Here is a 20,549-nt window from a genome sequence, read left to right on the forward strand (position 1 = left end):
GTATGTGTATCAAAATCACGTTCATGGACAAACTGTTATATTTTTTTTTAAAGGTTTAAATAAGAAAAAATCCATCGCAAATCGAAATCTTCGAACAAAGAAAAAAAAAGAACAAAAACTAAGAAACACCATGCCTATTGTTGCCGATATGTTAGTCGGAGGAATAATATATGTGGAGGGTTATGAGATTGAATAAGTCTGAAGAGAGATGGAGATAGAGATGAAGATGAAGATGTGAAGAAAGTGAAAAGATAGAAACTAAAGTATGTTGGAATAATTAACAATTAGAATAAAATGTATGAAATTTGATATTTTATGTTTGGGCGGATTACATTTAGTGTCCTCCTATATATATATTGACAAATCTTTGCATTCGACCATATCTGTATCATGTATCTGTGTTTGTACTTCTTAGCATATACAAATAATTAAAGGATCAATTAAAAGAAATTCAAATTTATTTTTAATAATTAAAATGTGTTTGGTGAAAATTTAACTTTAAAAAATAAGAGGGAACCAACCTTTGGTTGGAGAATCCCACATTAGAAAATTTGGATTTGGAAGTCTCCCTTATGTACTCAAATCTTGAGTTTTGGGTTCGGGTGTACCCATATTTTGAAGGGAGTGAGGAGATAGACCAATGTGGGTTCGATGAACGCACGTGAAGGTCCTCCTCGTTCGCGCAAGTCCGCTTTATCCATGCAAGCGATTCATTCAGGTTTCTTTGGTTGTTTTATTAAGTCTATGGACACTATTACTTCCAAATTTCGCTTCCTACCGTCTACGTTGAAGGCCTATTCTTTTCATTCACTCCATTCCAGTTTTTTGTCCTATCTCTTCCATTTTAGTTTTCCGAGCAGTGGGTTAGAAAGGGTAACGGTGCATTTCCGATCGGGTTTCTATGGTTTTTTTATCATGGGGACAACGCGACATTTTTCAAACCTGCTTGCACACTTGGACAGAGCCGCGAAACGTCTTAAAGAAAGTTAGCTCCACGACTCAGCCTATAACGAGTTTCTGTTTACAGGTTTTTGCTCTTTGCTTGACCATCGTGCCTTGACCATTTGCTGTTCGTCGTTCTAAGGGTCCTGCCGTTTCCAACAAAGTGTGTAATATATGTTTAGATTGATTTCTTTTCAGATTGTCATACTTTTTTTTTATTTTTCAAATATGTTATCTATTTATGACCATTTATACACTCCAGCTTATCCCATTTTGCATGAGTTCACAAAACATGTAACTAATATACTTTTTTGCATTTCAAGCATATGAAAATCCAAATTGTTTGTAACTCAAGTATTAACTATTCTTAAAGAAACAACTATGGTAAATGCATAAGTTGTCACCAAATTAGTGTTACGTGTTATTAACATTAATTATACTGAAAACAAATGACCATTAAAATTTCACGTAAAATTATAAGGACTAAACATCATAATAAGACTCCCTAAATCTAATTTTATAACAAGTAAAATAACTTGCAAGGAGCTTAAAATGAGAAAATAAGTGAGGGTATAATTGATGAACAAGTAAGGTGATTTCGTGCGACGCACATGACAGATAATGTAATTGACAAAAGATATAGATTATTGACCATTTGATAGAATTGAATGTAGATAAATGTCTTTAAACAATTTTGTTCGATTTGAATATATGATTAATTGATCCAACTTTCTCTATTAAAAAATATTAGTTTATTAGTTTTATGCACCAAAAAAATATTATAATTCAGTTTTTGATCCATGTGTCTAATTATGAAAAAAAATAATATTAACAAATACACTTTAAAAAAATGAAAAATACCCTAATAGAAAATTGTAAAAAATCAAATACATACCAATTTCAACCTTTCTTATAGAAGACAAACTATTGAAGATCCCATAAAATAAGTTAAAAAGTCGAGACCTATTTAGTAATCATTCTATTTTTTAGTTTTTGCTTTTAAAAATTAAGTCTATATATATTACTTCTACTTTCAAATTTATTTCTTTATTATCTAATTCTCACCGATGGTTTTAAAAACCAAGGCAAAGTTTGAGAACTTAAAAAAAGTTGTTTTCAAATTTTTTTTTTTTAGAATTTGACTAATAATTTGACCATTGTACAAGAAAGATGCAAAATTATAAGAAACGTGGATGATATAAATTTAATTAAAAAAAACTAAAAACCAAATGATTACTCAAAGAGTCTAAATTTTTTTAGACATTTCAAAATCTATTTGACCGTAATACACTGATTTTAAAACGACAGCCATCTTTAATTTTTCTAATATCCACAAATAAATATCAGGTCGTTTTTTAAAATGACTATTGCATAAATTAATTAAATAATAACACGTTATTACAAAAAAATTGTTTAAAAACTAATTAATAAATTTATTTCTATAGATCAAAGTTGGTAATTAAGAAGACTCAAAAAATGGTACCAGTACTAAATACTACAAGTATGATATATGAAATAGGGCAATTGCAAATTTAATAAAAAAAAAAATAGTCCCTCCATGTTAGAATGAACTAAAAACCTACAAACATAATATAATATTTAGTTTTTAAAGAGACAAAACTTGGAAATATCTTCATTTTTTTTAAAAAAAAAAAAAAAAAAAAACCAGAATATAATATAATATTTAGTTTCAAGTGGTTGAAAACTTGAAATTTCTTCAAATTTATTAGAAATTTAGAGGAAGAAATAAAAAACAAAAATCTCATAGATAGAATTTTGTTTTGCCTTTTTTTCTTTTCCCTTTTATCTATTTTTACAAATTCACCAAGTATTATGTCAAGTGAATTTATAACCAATTTTAGTATTTCCTAAAAGGGAAAAGCTCAATGAAAAAAAAAAGTTAAAACCCAAAAAAACTGAACTGAAATCGCTAAAATCATGTCGACTAAATTGGAAAACAATCAAACATTAGGGACAATTCAAATATATGTATCTATCCATAAGAATATTCAAATTAAATAAGATTATATTATAAGAAATAATCAGTAGTTTTTAAAAATGATTATATTGAATAATGTTTAAAAAACAAAAATTTAAAAATTTACAAGTACAGTACACGTGGTTAAACACTAGTATATATAAAAGTTTATAACAATAATTCTGGAATTAATATTACTTCAATTTAAGTATGCTATATTAATGTGTTTAAAATTCAATTTATATGAAAAATTAAATTTAAGTTTAATCCCTACGTTCTAAAAATCATAATTAATATATTTCGAGACTTGGATTTGGATTCTGATAAGTCTCCTAAAATTTACTAATACATCTAAGAACATTCGAATTTATATATAATATATTTCATAAATATTAAAAAATAAAAATTAATTATTAAACCCTGCAACATTTGGGTTAAGAAATTCAATAGAATATTAAATCATAGGTAGGTGGTGGTGTCTTACATAGAGATGTCCATTTATTACACGAGGACCCACCCCAATGTTGCTAGAAATCTCCGATTGCACTAGGAATGGAGGAGAGAGCATGAAGAATTTTCTTCCCGTTGACTAAACGAATTATATATATATATATAGACACACACTTTACAAAATTTACAGGATAAAAAACTAACCATTTTCTATTTTTCATCTCACAACTTTTCTCACTTTAATACATAAGATATTTTAATATTTAAGACTCTCTTACTTACTAGCCTATAATATTATAATTTTAATTTTAATTTTTAAAAATTATAGCATTAAATTATATTTTTCACATAATAAGAAATTTTATAGTATTTTTTTAAAATTTAAGATGTATTGAAAATAACTCATTTAACACATAAATTTTTATCTTGTTGATAATAAATTTAAAAGTTGTTAAAAATTAACAAATTAAAAAAAAAACAAATGGGAAATTTTTTTCACTATTGGAAGAATTTTGCGAGGATGAGAATTGAAATATAGGATGGGAATGGGGATGGAAAAGGCTTCTCCGTCTCCTTCCTCACCCCTGGACATCTCTAACCTTACAAAATTGATAACGAGTAAAATTGGTGGTAGTAAAGAATAAGGGAAAATATCAATTTATACTCATAAACTTTATGGTTATACATCATCTATTTATATTTAGTGCCTTACATAGTTGGTACCGAGTATAATTGATGGTAGTAATAATGATAATAAATAAGAAAAAGAAAGAATATCAATTAATATCCCTAAACTTTCAATCTAGACCCCTATGCTTTAAGGGTTGTAACAAATTAATCCTTAAACTTTTATAAGTATATCGATTTACAACATCTATTATGCTCTATTTAGAAAAACGTCGTCTAACAAAACACACCTAAGCCTGAGAGAAGATTGGGAGGAACATTTTCAAAGTGAATATGTACAAAGTCATAGACTTGAGAATTCAAAATTGATCAACACTTAGCCCTAACCAACCATGACTATGGCCCAACGAGGGAGTCAAAAACCCATTTGGCCACCCTTAACAAAGTGAGAGGCCGAACACATCCCTAACACATATCAAACACATATCTAGCTCGAGAACTCCTATAGATTCGGTTAAAGTTCTTCCGATCTAATCCGAGAGGAAAATTTGGAAACCTTAATCCTAGGTCAATGTGTAAATAAATAGAACATCAAGTCTTTAATGGAGGCAAACTTCAATTGAGTTATCCTTCTTTAAAACTCTATTGCTCCACTCATTCTACTTCGTTTTTCGACATATATAAACCTATGTGGTATGCACCTACCATTTCCTCATCTCAAACTTTTCTATAACATATTGTCTCGAAAAAAAAAAAACTAGTATTTGACTCTTTTTTTTTTTAAAGACTAGTTTTTTTTAGTTCAAACTCTTTTACGACAATCGCTTACCTCAAGGATGGATTCAGTATGGGTCTAGAGGGTTCGAGCCCCTTCAACTTTATGTTCTTTATATAATATATATAAAAATTTGATATAATATCAAAATCATTGGCTAGCCTAATGGTAAATCTAGTTTTTAGCCCATTTAAACTTAAGTTCAAATCCATTTATTATATTTATTTTTATTAAATTACATAAAGTCTCTGTCAACAAAATTTTTGGATCCATCACTAGCCTAACTCGTATGTTGTAGAGATAAAAGATAAAATAAAATAAGTTTATTACAACTTATATTTGACTAACATGTACATAACTCAATCGACAAATAAATGCAAAACATACCATCTCAATCATAAAAGCGGAGTTTCGATACCTTAACCCTACCCAAATATTATTTAAGAAAAGAAAAGGAATTACATTATATTGATTTCCTTCTCCAGCCATTCCCTTTTACCTCTCCGCACGCAGAACTCGGCCGCCCTTTCTTTCTTTTTCCTTTTTTTTCCAACCATCCCCTTTTAATTTCTCTGAACCCTATTTCAAGGTCAGCCACCCCGTCTTTCCCTTTACAAGCCACAACACCCCCGCTCGCCGGACGCCGCTGCTACCCGACACATTCTCAGCGGCTGCCGCCGCACGCTGTACTTTCAGCTGCCCAAGTCTCAGCTTTCCGACGAACTCGCTGCCGCTCCCTGCCTTTCACACGCTCTCGCCTCTCCGAGCAACCAGAGTTGCTTATCTCTGTTTTTTTTCCTCCTCAGTGGTTCAGCCCCTAACCCGTGCCGTTGGCGAGGTCGCACCGCCGCTCACTTTTAATATACACAAGGTTTTGATTTTTTTTAAAAAACATTTTGTTCTGTTGATTTCTTATCAGAAATTCATGTAGATTATTTTGTTGATTTCATCATCAACGAATCCAAATGAAACCATGTAACTATGAATTGATACATTATAGGATATAAAGAAATTGAATAAAAAATGAAAGGGTAATGAAAACATATATTCTTATCCGAATCAGTAAATATATAGAAAAAATGGTTTAAGAAGATGAACGAAGCAAAAAAGGGAAAACTCACCTGTATGTGGTTCGCTCAGCTATAAAAAACTTGTTGGAATTGGCTATCTGGAAAGGATTGAATTCATTGGTATTAGTTTTAGAAAACAGAAAAATTTGAAATCCTTCCAATTCAGGGTTCTGGACAGCAGTAAGGTAGAATTTGACTTCGAAATCCAAAATCTTCCTTTTAATATTTCTTTATATTCTTCTTTTTGTCGGTTACTAACAATAGCATTAGAATTTAGAGGCTGGAAGTTGCTTTACTTTACCTATATAACTACATTAAAATCGAAAATTTGTGGTTACATGGAGATTTATTTTTCCTTGTAAAAAATTTTCAGAACTTGTAATACCTTTAGTTTCCTTTAACATTACAAAATTTCGTCAAAATTTGAATCTTACTTCATTCAGGAGATATAGATCCATGCTGACTTTTATATCCATATGATACCAATTAAATTGTGTTGATTATTGTTTTATAAGAAAAAGTTTATGTGCAGAGTTGCACTGGCTGTATCTTAATGGCTGGCAGAAAATTGGTTCGGGATATATTACTCTCAAGGCAAAGCATTTTTTATCAGCTTACTTCCCATCAAGTAATTTTTCTTACCTATGCTTTATCCTCATCCCATCTCTGCTGTAGGCTTCATAGGATGGATTTTTGTGGTGTAAAGTTATTCAATATGCAGTTTGTTTTAATTTATGGTTGCGTTTTGGTGTGGTAGAGCTCCTGCACGAGATCACAATTGCTATTACAAAATGGTTATTCCATCAATCGTAGATTCAGTGTATTCAATGAGTTCTCAAAGAAAGTGAAAGGAGAAGCTGACAAGTACCTTCCCTCTCCTTTAGAATTATAATATTCTTGCATGTATATTTGTTTTAGCTTTTCTGCAAGTGTTATATTTATTCAACAAAGCAAGTGCAAATGCACGTGAATTGTTTTCTATTCTGTATGTAATTTATTAAGGATATATGAATTTAGCCGATGGAAAATCCTTGAAGAGACAAATCGATGTATCATGTGTGTCCTAGTATAAAGTACAGGTTAGCTTAGGCAGTGCCCAAGGACTTTACCTTCTCTTGAAGTTAAAATCTAGCAGCTTAGGCCAACTAAAGGAGCTAAACTATCCATTTGGTTGAGTAAAACATAAATATTGTAACACCCTGGACACTTGATGGTCTGGACATTCCCCGGCATCCTCTGCAACTTGGCTACGTTTACCTTGCTTCTCTTAAATTGCTTCTAAGAGAAGACTATCCCCACAAACCAGCATGGTTCCTTTCAACATGCTTTATTCTTACTCACATGCTTTTTAGGAAAATTCCCAAAAGAGCACCCAACATAGATTTGCTCCAAGCTAAGCACACTTAACTTTGGAGCTCCTATAATTGAGCCACCAAAAAGGAAGGTGCACCTTGTTGGTATGGGTAGTAATTTAGAAATTAGATGTATAACTTCTTAGCTTTCAGTTACTTCTTGTATGGACTGTTTTACTGTTAATTTTTTTTCCATGGTTTGTATCCATGGTTTTTAGTTCTGTAATGAGTGTCTGGGGAACATTGCAGGAACCCACAATTTCAACAATCTGTCAAAGAGTGGAAGGAGAAGGCAGAAGAATTTAAAGGTGTGAAGGAAGACCTAAAAGTTAGGTAATCTTTTGAGGACTTTGTTCTTTTTCTTGCATAGTTTTAGTGGTATTTGTTAACAGGCTGAGACATACTCTTGTATGTCAAAGCTGGGTGGGCACCTCAATGGATGGCCTGAGATGGTGAAATGGCGAATGCAGAACAAAGCAGACAACTGAGCAGCTTTACAAGCAGGTGGATGGCGTTTGGTCTGAGGCCGAGGCTACAGCTAGAAAGGTGATTTTCCCCGCATTTGCATGCTCCCTGTATTTAGTTGTGGTTTATCTGTGATGGTGAATAAATATTTAAGTAGTTTCAAGTTGTACAGCATGTTTGGGTTAGTGCATTTCCCCTCACACTAAATTAAAATGTTATTTAGTTATTATCATTATTTTTTTTTTGGTTATGGGCAGGTAATTGTTGTTTGGGTTTCTTATTTTTATTTCCTCACATTTGGGGAAAATCTGTTTCTTTCACAACTTGTTGAGTATGATGGCGCTCTGGCCGTTGTTCCTGCTATTTATTTGAGACTACTATTCATTTTTTCATGGAATAGAACTTATTCATCATTTTGATTTTAATTTTTGCAGGTTTCCGCAGATGTCAAAGAGAAAATATCTGCTGCTACAGAGGAGGTTTGTGGTTTATGTGATGCGTCAGTCAAACATATATAACCATACCATGATATTAATATTTCAACACTATTGGGCCCAGGTAAAAGGAGCTTTTGGATTCAGTCATAAAAATTCTTCTGGATCTACTTCCGCAACTGATCATGGTGCTGATGCAAAAAAACCTGGAACGGAAGCCAGTTCCGATGAAGCCAAAGACCAACATCCTGGGTCTAATGGCTCATCCGAAACGATATTTGGAAAATTTAAGTCCAGCATTCCTTCCCCGGGCATATCCTCTGCATTTGAAAGGTTGAAAAGCACAAAGTTAATTGACTTAACAAAGAGGGGATATGAAATTGTAAAGGATGAGTTAAGTGGAAAACCACATAAGAAAAAACATTTAGAATATGAGCCTTCAGCCGCACCAATAGTTGAAAGAAGTACAAGAACCGATGTTGTTGTTTTGCCATCAAAGCAGTCTCGATGGAGTAAGAAGTGGGAGGCATTCAGGGAGAAGGTGAATTTTATGAGTTGCCAATGTCTTATGGAGAGTATCATTGAAGCTTTTATTGAAGCATTTTTTTTCTTCTTTTTAACCTAATCAGTCCATTTTTTTCCCTTCCTTTAGATGCAAGGTCATCCCATTCTCAAGCGTGTTATACGCTATAGTGAACCTGTAAGGTCAAAGACTGAGGAGGTATGTATTTCCAATTTTAACGCTGTATTTTAATTTCTTCTATAAAATTCCGTATCTGTTGCTAAGTTTCATTTAATGTGCTCAATTGCTAGAGATAGGGTTATGCATTTTTTATTTTAAAAAACAATAATCAATTTCATGAAATTACAAAAAGGGGAGAGAGAAAGCTCCAAACTGAAGTAGTTACGAAAGACATCTCCAATTTACACCAAGTTAAAGCAAAGGAAACAGCACTGTCCCAAAAAACTGGGTATCCAGTTTCCTTTTTATTGAAAGTTCTGCTGTTTCTTTCGAGTCAAACTGACCACAAAATGCTCGAACGAGATTCTTCAATAGGAGCTCTTTCTTACTCTTGAAGGGGTGGCCCAATAGAAGGAGACTAAGAAGAGAAAAGGGATCATTTGGTTGCACCACCGACCAGATGAAAGCATTCTGAAGATCAATCAAGAAACGTTGAGCAAGAGGGCAGTTTATAAGGATGAGAGATTGTGTCTCTAAACTATATTTGCTAGGGTAAACCAGTTTGGAATGTGGGCCATGTAGGGGAGACACCTTTTGAAGCCTATTGTGAGATAGCTCCCAAATGAACAGTTTTATCTTCTTTCTCTTTTTGAGAGGATTTGTGCCAAATTTAGCATTATTAGTCAACCACCATAGAGCCTCTTTCTCTTTTTGATAAGACCACAACAACTTGGATAAGGGATCTTGGTTTCTGTCTTTTATACTATGGAGGCCCAATCCACCCTTATCAATTGGAAGGAAAACCTTATCCCATTTTTCAAGATGCTTGTAAGTACTCTCACTTTCAACATTACTACGCTAAGGGTATTTCCTTAGAAAGCTTTCAATATTTTTTGTAACCTCCGTGGAAGGTGAAATTTCCAAAGAAGAATCAATTTTTCATTTGGTAGGTCATCCATGGAAGAGTTAACACTTTAGACTGGCTTCGAAGAAAGATGTCTTCTTTGATGGGTCATTTTGTTGCATTTTTTGTGGCTTACAACTTGGAGACTATAGAGATGATCAAGAAGTTCCTTCTCCATCTGCCTTTTCAGGTGAAGGAGAAGTTTTTGTGGCTAGTGGGGGTTTGTATTGTGTTGTGGGAGTTGTGAGGTGAGGATTAATTGGAGTTGGACCTTCAGAGGGATGGAATGGACCCTAGCATGGGTTTGTGCTGTGTTGTGGGGTGAGGAATAATTGGATGTTTTGAGGGATGGAAAGGAGACTCTAGCAATGTTTGGTTCTATGCCTTTTCTCTAGGCATTAGTGACGAAGGCTTTTGCAACTATTCTTTAGGTCTTATTATTCTTGATTGTAGAGCCCCATTCTTTATGCGGGCTCTCTCATTTGTGGGCTTACTTAGTTGGAAACCCTTTCTTTAGGGTGCTTTTTGTGGGCTTGGTTTTTTATATGCCCTTGTATTCTTCATTTTTCTCAACTGAAGTTGTTTCTATCAAGAAAAAAAAAGTTCAGTCTTTTATTAAAAAAATAATAACAAAAAATAAGGCTTGAGGTTGGGGTTAGGGTTAGGGTTAGGTTCAAGATGGGAACATAACAACATGGATTGAATGAATTTTTAAAAATTCAGGGTTAATATTAGGATTGAGACGGGAACAAGGGATAACATAATAACGGAAAAAAAGTTGGGGCTGAGCTTTGGATTGAGGCTGGAGTTAAGACCATGTTGGGAATATATTGATGGACAATAATAATTTAGAACTTTTGGGTTGAGGTTAAGCAGGGTCTTTTTTTAATTTTTTTTTTCATAAATATTTATTTATTTATTTTTTATTTATTTATATATATATATATATATTTGATTGTCGAGGCCAACTTATACGCACCTCGACTAATCTCACGGAACAACTGGAGTGGGGTCTTGGGATAATTTTTAAAATTTGAGGTTGGGGATTGGGACATCAAATACATAATAATTAACAAAACTTAACTTTAGACTTGAGTTGCTTGATGTTAGCAGGGGCTGGGGAAACTGAATATAGGGAAAAAAACAAATTTGGTAGATGAGTTCGAGGGAATTCTGACTATTCAATGGTTGGTTAGGTCCAAATTATATTTGTGAGTTAGGGTACTTCATTTGTAGCTGAAAACTTATACTTTTAGCTCTTTTTTAATGTTTAATTTAATATTTTATATGATATGTAAACATATTTTCTTATATTTGAGTTTACAGATAGCTGAGGACATTCGTGAAAGGTGGGAGACAAGTGATAACCCTATCGTTCAAAAAATTCAGGAGTAAGTATTTATGGTATCATATTGGTTTGACAAATAAGAGAAACTTGAGTTCTGTGTGGTCATGCAACTTGAAAGGCCAAATTATTTGGCTGTCTTTACCTGATTCATTTTTGTGAGGCATTTGGTTGGGAATGATAAACTACACTTTATTGGCTGCTCGAGTATTTTTTCTTTTCTTTTCTTTTCTTTCTTTCTTTCTTTCTTTCTTTTTTTTTTTTTAAATGGGAAAACATTAATCAACTTTTCATTGATGGTATGAAATGACAAAAGGGCAATAATGATAAACTACACATTATTGGCTTCTCTAATTTCCCAATGAATAGTATTATGTAATCCCTCCTTGGTGTTACTCGAGTTGTGAGAACAGACAATTTGGTATTTTGTTCATAAACTGTATTTGTAATTATCTTTTAGCTTTTGTTTTGTTTTCCCATCATGGTTTTATGTTTCTGTATCTAATTGTCGCCAAAAGTTCTATTTATTTATCTTATTTCTCACAGCATAAATGAAAATGTGTTTCAAGAATCAGATGCTGCTACATCATTCAAGGAAATTCGTCGTAGAGATCCGTAAGATTTTTCCTTTGGAGCTTTGGTACTTATCTGTTCGAACAAGGGAATCTGATTTGGTTTTTTCCTCTTAACTCTGTGGATTAGGTATTTCTCTTTACCAGATTTTGTGGCTGAAGTTCAAGAAGCAATCAAACCAGTGTTAATTTCTTATATAAAGGTTAGTGATAAGCTTATTTCTAAGGTGAAAGATGCCTTTCTCCCCTCCCCAAAGATTATCATTACTATTTATGTTGTCTTTCCTCCAATTAATTCTTGCATAGCATCTGGCTTGATGATTAAAGTAGAGTTTCTGACGTGGAGGTTTTCAAGTGGTAACATATATTAATGTTTCAGGGAGATTCTGAAACTTTGAAGAAATTCTGCAGTTCTGAGGTAATTGAACGTTGTAAAGCAGAGCATCGGGCTTACCAGAGCCAAGGTATCTTCTTCGATAACAAGGTAAGGATATACTCATTGTATATCATGTTATGACCTGGTGCAAATGCATAGCTTTCCATAGATCATACAATTTATCATCACTATTAACCAATTGGAGGAATCTTTTGTAATTCTGTTTGGTTTTTTCATCACAAAAATGATACGAACGATTATTTTTTAATATTAACCTGCAATACCTCAAATGAATGCTAGATTAATTGAGTGAGATGGAGAGAGTGTTTGTAACGACCCGACCCCCTAGGACTTAAGTTATGTCGTTACTAAATACATGCATACATGCATAAATGTTAATTAAATAAGTAAGTTCAAAAGACTTTCATTAAATTCAAATACTAAATCAATAGTAGGGTACCCATAAATCATAAAGGATAATAAATAAATCTGAAAAACGATTTTAAAAGTAAGTTTTAAACATCAAAACTAAAAATTAAGAGAAACATGAAAAGAACTTTAAATTTCATGAGTAGGAGCGTAAAAACTAGTCCTAGTGGCTCGATCACGAATTCCGCTTGTCCATCGCCGGTGCATCTCTACCCTTACCTGAAACAACAACATGAGAAAGAATGAGTATAAAATAATCAGTAAGTAACCCCACTACTGGGGTCAGGTTGGGCATCTATGTCCTCTAGATACCTACCTCTAGTGAAACATATAAACTGCTATAGTCCTCATGGGACACATATGCACATGAAACAAGAAGAAGACTGAGTCCTATCCTACTGTAGTTAAGTGTATGCCCACTACCTTTGGTGAATCCCGAAGGAGACAAAATCTAATGGGCATCTAACTAATCAGTAAGGACATTTGCACAGTCTCAACATCATAATCATCACTGTACGAATCTATGACATACATATAAACCTCAACATCATGGCTCTACAACATACACATATACCTCAACATCATGGTTCTACAACATACATGTATACCTCAATAGATCAAATACAACCATGGAAGCACATACCATCTCATACTAGCATTCAAGTGTCTATGTACATAAATAAATAATTCGGATCTCGTAACAGAATATACTTTAATCATGTTATACTATCAATCTTTCATGTTGTCATTCTGCCATAACCTTCATTTAACATGCTAGCATTCATCTAATGCCTGGCCCGTGGGCAGTTCCAGTAGTAAGATTACTTACCTTGATATTAGGTCGAACCAAAAACAATTGAATCTTTGTGAAATCTCTGAATCCTTAATCAAGCCTAAACATAAAAACCAAGCTTTAAAATTAATAGTTAAGGCCAAATCCCAAACACCCAAAATATTACAAAATATTTCCAGGTAACCTTACCTTAAGTGTGGTCCAATTCGAATTCACCTTCCAAACCCCAATTTTAAGTCCAAATAATTAGCAAACCAAACTCTTCTTCATCTTGAATGAAATTCTTGAATCAACCCCCTAATCATAATTTGAAATTAGGCTTACATGATTAAAGCTTGAATCAAATACATACTTCACTACCAATGTCTCAAATAAATTATCCATATGTAGCTTCGTCAAAAGATCACTTCCAAACGACTTTACCAAAATTTTTCAACAACCAAAATTAATCCACAAGAGGGTAATCAAAGTATAAAACTTACCAAAACTCGCTAAAACAAACTCCAACTTCACCGAACAACACCTCAATACCTTTACAAACTTGAATCCAAAGTTCAAACACAATGGGTATCAACCAATTGATGCCAAAAGTAAATGAGTATTTAAGAATCAATCGAAAACAAACCCAAACGACAGAAATCTTACCCAAATCGATAGATCCAGTGACGGTAAAAGCGAATGATGCTTGAGCAGTGGTGGACGGAGGTCATGAAGAAGAAACTGACGCGGCAGCTTTGGGCGGAGTCGGACGAGCTCATGAACGTGAGGAAGAAAAGGGGGGTGGGGTTTGACTTTTTATAAAAAAAAAACAACAACAACAATAATAATAATAATAAAACACAAAAGGAAGTAAATATAATTACATTTAATTCTTTTCCGTTTTATACTATTAAATTCCTTTCTGTTTCAAAAGAAAATTAATTCCTGCCATTAATTTTCAATTTGAATTTCAAATTGAATAATTTCACGCCAACAATTAAATTCCCGCACATATACTTGAAGTCCAAAATTCTAAAAATGTCCTTTAACTAATAACAATTACTGAAATTCCAAACAATAAAGTTACTGAAATTACATTATTACTAAAAAAAAATGTGCGGGGTGTTACATTCTTCCCTTCTCAAAGAACTTTCGTCCTCGAAAGTTCATTCTTGAAAAAAAATTCCGGGGGTGTTACAATGTTTGTGGGCGCTTGAGTGCCATCTTTCTCCAAACATAGCTTTATTTATTTAGTTATTATAAAAAATAGATTCATCGATGTATGAAATTTACAAAAGATTAGGCTAAAATCCCGAACCAATGGAGTTACAAAAATCTTCTCCAATTGGTCAGAAAGAGAGGGGAGATTATAAGAGCTATAGAGATATGTACATTTGCACCAAGTCATAGCAGGATAGATGATGTGATATGTAAAAGAAAAAAATACTATCATAAGTGCTTCCCTTCTCATTAAAGAGGTGCTTGTCCTGTTCCTTTCATGTAGTCTGTCAAAAAAGTCTAAATAAGATGCATCCATACGTCTCTTTTTCATTAGTGTAAGGGTGGTCAGTGAGAGTGCATAAGAGGAGGTTGATAATCTCATTCGGTAGGGTGGCAGACCAACAAAAGGGGAGAGAGATCTCCTTCCTAAATTTTTCATCAAAATGGCAACTAAAACACTCCTCTTATGCTTGTGATTAATATTTCGAGGTCTGCACGTCTTGATTGGTGGACAGAATTATAATTAATGCAAGGCTTTGTTGAATGCGACTTGTGAGCACTAATATCTGTTCTGTTAAACAGATTCTGCACATTTCAGAGGTTGAAGTGCGGGAGACGAAGATGATGGGAAGCACTCCCATCATCATTGTAGCTGTACGTGCTGACGGTCTTTGTTGTTCTATAGTTATGGATTTTGTTTTGGTGGATGAAATGATGCTAACGCCTCTTTATTTAATTTCCACAGTTCCAAACGCAGCAGGTCTACTGCGTACGTGATGCAAATGGATCAATTAGGGAAGGTGGTAAGGTGAGTTTATGTTTCTTCTGTTTCGTACTCTGCTTACATTAATGCACCTTATGTAATGAGAGTGAATAGGAGAGAATTGGATTGAAAATCATCCTGTGAAATATTTAACTTCTAATTTCCAAGAACTTTTTGGATTAAAAAACAAACTGGAAAGGATTAATTTGATGTTTATTGACGCTTGAAATCATAGTCAAAGTAAATTGATCAGTCTTGGACCTATAAGGAAAATTGGAGAGAATAAAGAATAGGAGTAGGACCCAACGGGGGAAGAAAACCATGTTTTTTACATTCTATGTAGCGTGCTCTCTCTCAAGATAATAAAGGCCAGAATAAGGTTCAGTTTTTGCAGACTTTCAGTCTTTCAGATTACATAGAGAGATGATCCCGGATTAGGGGTCTAGCCAAGGATTTCTCTTAAATCTATCCTAAACTATGTAGCGTCCGGTGTCTCTAATCATCTAACCGTGCATGACTTTTGGACCCATCAACAAGTTCTAAGAGAGATGTGAGACCTTCCTATCCCCTTTTCGTTCTTCAGCTGCATAAATTGAATTTCAAGTTGCAAAGCCCAAGGAAGATTTCAGTGATTCCTTGAGAGGAAAATAAGAAATTTCCCATGGATGAGAGAAATCAAAGAAGTTTTAGGGGCTTTTTAGGATGCTTAGTTGGTTATTATAGTAGAGGTGGTTATTCTAGTCTGTGTGTCATATCGTAGACATTTTTTTTTTCTGAATTATGATAGTCTATGACTGGAGTGCAGACTATTTTAGTCTAAATTTCAAATGAGGAGAGACGATAGTTACAAAATAGTAAACACTATAGACAATGAGGGTTTTCAAATATTTTTACTGTAACGAAGTGTAGGTTATAATAATTGGGAACTTCCAACTATTTATAATGGATATTGAATGAGTTATAGTAGCATACGCCACCTAAGGCAAGTTGGGGACGATTGATCGATGCTTACTTCATACTTGTATGTTTCATATTATTGTATTAAATTCAAGTGTTCTTGTTATTGGCAGGATACTATCCACACTGTATATTATGCATGGGCTATGCAAATGTTGGATCCTGAAGAAGTTGGAGAAGGAGCTTCTCATGCTATTTGGAGGGTTAGGGAAATGCAGCAGTTTGGTGTTCAAGCTCTCATCTAGTTGCTTGTTTTGATTTCTTCTCAAACTCTTCTACTTTATCCATTCTTATTTCTTATTTATTTTTTCTCTAAACTTCCTCTGGTTTTTGTTGGTTTCCAGAGATAAACTATCTTTAACAATTTTGATTCATAAAATCTGGGGATTACACAAATTTTCTATAGGAAAACGAAGCAAATCATTCCCAATTCTACAGCAAATCTTCATTTCCTAAATGCCTATGGACTTGTGAACCATCTTTATTACTGCTTTCTTCAATTTCACCAAATGCTTTTTTGAGTAAATTACTGGAGACTAAAGAATCTTAAGAATCTTATAGTTAGGCAATATGGAAGTGAAAGACAAATCCCAAAACTCAAGCAATCAAATATGTTACAATTTGAGATTTGAATTTGCTCGAGACTATTCCTCTACTTTAAAAATTATTATTTGGGTTAGGGGTATTCAAAAAATCCGATGACTCGAAAAAATCGATTGGTTTGGGTTGGGTTATCAACTCATTTGGGTTGGGTTGGATTCAAATAAATGAAAATTTTATAGGTTGGGTGGATTCATCTAATATAACTCAAATTTATTATTAATTTTAAAATATATATTTTTTTTATTTATAACACAATTATTTATATATATATATTGATTTTAATTTTATTTAATTTTAATATTTTTTTAATAATTTATTCTTCAACGACTCTAGTTTCTTTATACTTTAGAAAGAAAATTTTTACTATATAAATTGAAATTGAGTTGTTAATCTTAATTCAATATATGAAAATAATTAAATTAGACTTTCATATTTACGTTTTGCTTCTTTTTAGAATAAAATTTTAAATATATAATCCGATTAACTCAAACCAACTCAACCTAAATATTTCATAGTTGGGTTGGGTTGAGTTCATTTTTTAATAAAGGTTATTTGGGTTGAAAAGATTTATGACTGAACATTGAGTCTAAAAAGTTTTTCAACTCAATCAATCCAACCCATGAACACCTCTAATTTGGGTCTAAATTTTTATTCATAATGAATTTAGTTGATGTACTTTCAATTTTGAAAATATAGTTGGTTGGTATTGGTTTTTTGGAAGTTTCTTCGGAGTAGGTAACCTACAGTGGGGATTAGTGAGAATATTTGGGTGATTTTATGTATTATACAAATTAGGGAGAAACTAACTATTGAACACTCTATTCTTTTTCTAAAAGTTGATTTCAAATGTTTGTCTAAATCCAACTTATTTCATAAATTCAAACTTTTTTTTAAAATGATAAATTAAGATAAAACTTAAACCAAACACACTTGAAGTGTTGATCCGGTTGCATAATTTCTTGATAAAAAATTCATTGGGATAAAATTACCCTTTCCCTCTTCCTTTCTTTTCTCGACTTTCCCTTCTTTTTTTTTTTTTCCTCTTCTTCGTCTCTTACGTTTTTTTCCCTTCATTCCTCTCCATCATCTTCTATGTTTCAACATTGAGTGATAGAAAGAGAGGAGAGGGAGGGAGAGAGCCCAGTCTGCATGTGCAACATTCTAAACGTTTTGGTAATTTTACTAGAATATAATGTAAGTAAAGGGTCCAAAAACCTTAAGTATGGTTTATTTCGTTTTGCTCCCAAATTTTGGTTCATCCATCTGGTGAACCCCAAGAGTTAGTCCCTAGTGACTATGGTTCCGTGGGAAAAGTATTTACCTAATGGTTGTTTTCTAAATGCCAAGCTAGGTAGTTGACTGTCTTACACGTTGACGCGGAATACTCTGGAAATGACACTTCTATTAATATAGAGTAAAACTTGGGTGTAACTTAAACTTTGCATTTTTCAGCAGAAGCAAAGTCCTAGCTAAACCAAAAAAAAAGGAGGGTTTAAGTGTAGACTGACAAAAATCAAACAAAACAAGAGAAATTTATGGAGTAAGAAATTTACAAGTGAGTAACGATGGAGAAGAAGTTGGAGATGGATTGTTGCTCAAACGCATAAGGAGAAGGAGATGTTGTAACAAACGACTATAGAGAAATGATGTAACAAATGTGTATAGAGATGCTGGAACGACACCTATGGAGATGTTGGAATGATCGAAGGAAGTCTGTGAAGGGGAAGAGAATGATTTGTGTAAAAAAGAAGGGGAAAATAGTGATTTGTGAAGAAAGTTTGTGAAGGGGAGGGAGCGATTTGTGTAAAAGAGACGAAGAGAAAAGTATCCACATAAACGTCTGAATGAGAGATTTTAGTTGAGTTACTTTTTGGGCAGCTAGACTAGTTTGGGTTCTCGGCTTTTTATTTTTTAATTTTTAAACATTTTTCAATAGCCTTATTTTTAAAAAAATGCTATCCTCAAATGCAAAAGAGGTATTTCTTGTAGTGTGCACACATCTCCATGCATCTCCTTCAATTCGAAAGAAAAAAATTATAAAAAAAGAGAAACCGGTCACGTGATAACTATTGATTGGATATTAACCGCATTGGTTTATACATTCCTCTTAGTCTCGACTCTAGGAATAATTTTTTTCGCTATCTTTTTTCGCAAACCGCCTAAAGTTCCAACTAAAAAAGCGAAATGATTTCTCATTATCTCAATTGAAGTAATGAGCCTCACAATGAGGCTCATTACTTTGAAATCTTCCCTCTTTGCCTTCAATTACATCGGAAAACGACTTGTAAACCTTATTATGGCCATCCCTCATTGGTTGTCCGCGGATTCCATTATCAAGAAGTGCATCCACGGCTTCTTGTACCAATTTCTCCTGACACATTACTAATTCTCCTGGCGTAGATCTACTTGTTGTTAATAGATCAATAAGTAGATTTGGAATTAAGATGAGGAATGAAAAATATGAAAATAAGGGCCTCCATTCGGAAAATTTGTGAAAAATGTCGCCTGATTCGTAGGCGGAGACAAATTATGGTAATTTGTTCCAAAGGCATTTGTAACTAATCGCGTAGGGGATTTTGGTTTATTATTAGGGATTTTAGGTCTTTATTGGACAATGGGGAGTTTTGAATTTCGGGATTTATTTAAAATCTTCAATAACTTGATTGATAATAATGAGGTGAATTTATTATTTGTTACTTTGTGCGCTGTCCTATTATTTGCAGGTGCGGTTGCTAAATCTGCTCAATTTCCTCTTTTTTTCCGATCCAGTTCCTCCACCACCGCAAACCCCAGTTAGATTCAGGCATGATACACTTTTTAGTTATTGGGAGAACCTAAGGACTCAATCGTATGGATATGTAAAATATAGGATTTCCAATCCTAGCAGGAAAGGGAAGGAAATGGATACTCAATTTAAAGTAAGTAAACAAAATTCCATACTCGATCTCATAGATACATATAGAATTCTGTGGAAAGTCGTATTCGATGAAAGTCGTATGTACGGCTTGGAGGGAGAGTGATTCAGTAAACATAATATTAATTTCATCATTGCTAGATCGATCCATTTTATGATGAATAAGCAAATAATGAGATTTTTTTTATAAATAGGAAATAAATAAAATACTTGGGGGTAGAAATGAGAGAATGTCTACAATACCTGGGTTTATTAATCTTATACAATTCTTTATCATTAAATTGTTTATTATAGTTAGTTTTATATAATAATTTGAATTTAAAGATAAATTACTCTTCTCTTTTTTTTTTTCTTTTTTTTTTCTTTTTTTTTTTGCGGAATGAACTCGTGACCTTCTCATTACTTTATTCAATATATGTTTCCTTATTTACCATTACAGTAACTCACGATGGTTTTCATTACATTTTGTTTAGATCAACAAAGACTTCTAATTTTCTCAATTTGACCTCTAACATTCATGATCGTATAAACTTAAACTTTTGTTATATTTTCTTATAAAAAATGTTTTTACATCAATTTAAATCGTCCATTTTTATAAAGCAACTCGACTTCGATTCTTGAATAATCCACATCACTTCTACTTCTATTGTAACAAAAGATTCCCTTTTTATGTGGATTATGTGGAAAAGGCCCGTATCAATAATTATGATTTTACGTATGGACAATTCCTCAATATCTTGTTCATTCGCAACAAAATATTTTCTTTGTGCGGCGGTAAAAAAAAAAACATGCTTTTTTGGAGAGAGATACTATTTCACCAATCGAGTCACAGGTATCTAACATATTCATACCTAACAATTTTCCAGTCACTAGCCCTGCCTTCGGCATCCCCCTCCTTGCGGTTAAGGTAACGACTTC

The 20,549-nt window shown here is 33.1% G+C and overlaps 1 protein-coding gene across 1 annotated transcript; it reads left to right on the forward strand.

Moving 5' to 3' along the window:
• Window positions 1-5,236: 5,236 nt before the first annotated feature.
• Window positions 5,237-16,571, forward strand: LOC120067762 (mitochondrial import inner membrane translocase subunit TIM44-2). The gene is made up of 15 exons (XM_039019331.1): window positions 5,237-5,643; window positions 6,375-6,470; window positions 6,600-6,706; window positions 7,444-7,527; window positions 7,665-7,740; window positions 8,094-8,138; window positions 8,218-8,634; window positions 8,746-8,814; window positions 11,006-11,070; window positions 11,571-11,639; window positions 11,727-11,799; window positions 11,976-12,080; window positions 14,977-15,048; window positions 15,140-15,202; window positions 16,228-16,571. Exons 2-15 carry the CDS (start codon window positions 6,396-6,398, stop codon window positions 16,357-16,359), a joined length of 1,452 nt encoding a protein of 483 aa, XP_038875259.1. The 5' UTR covers window positions 5,237-5,643; window positions 6,375-6,395; the 3' UTR covers window positions 16,360-16,571.
• The last annotated feature ends 3,978 nt before the right edge of the window (window positions 16,572-20,549 follow it).

The sequence above is a fragment of the Benincasa hispida genome, chromosome 12 (assembly GCF_009727055.1).
Source record: "Benincasa hispida cultivar B227 chromosome 12, ASM972705v1, whole genome shotgun sequence".
Lineage (NCBI taxonomy): Eukaryota > Viridiplantae > Streptophyta > Magnoliopsida > Cucurbitales > Cucurbitaceae > Benincasa > Benincasa hispida.

What these genes read in the sequence shown, in the direction of transcription:
- LOC120067762 (XM_039019331.1), top strand. Translation starts at nt 6,396, where the DNA reads ATGGCTGGCAGAAAATTGGTTCGGGATATATTACTCTCAAGGCAAAGC. An exon ending in GAAATTCGTCGTAGAGATCC is followed by an intron (nt 11,640 to 11,726) that starts GTAAGATTTTTC and finishes TCTGTGGATTAG; the next exon opens with GTATTTCTCTTTACCAGATT. An exon ending in CAATTAGGGAAGGTGGTAAG is followed by an intron (nt 15,203 to 16,227) that starts GTGAGTTTATGT and finishes TGTTATTGGCAG; the next exon opens with GATACTATCCACACTGTATA.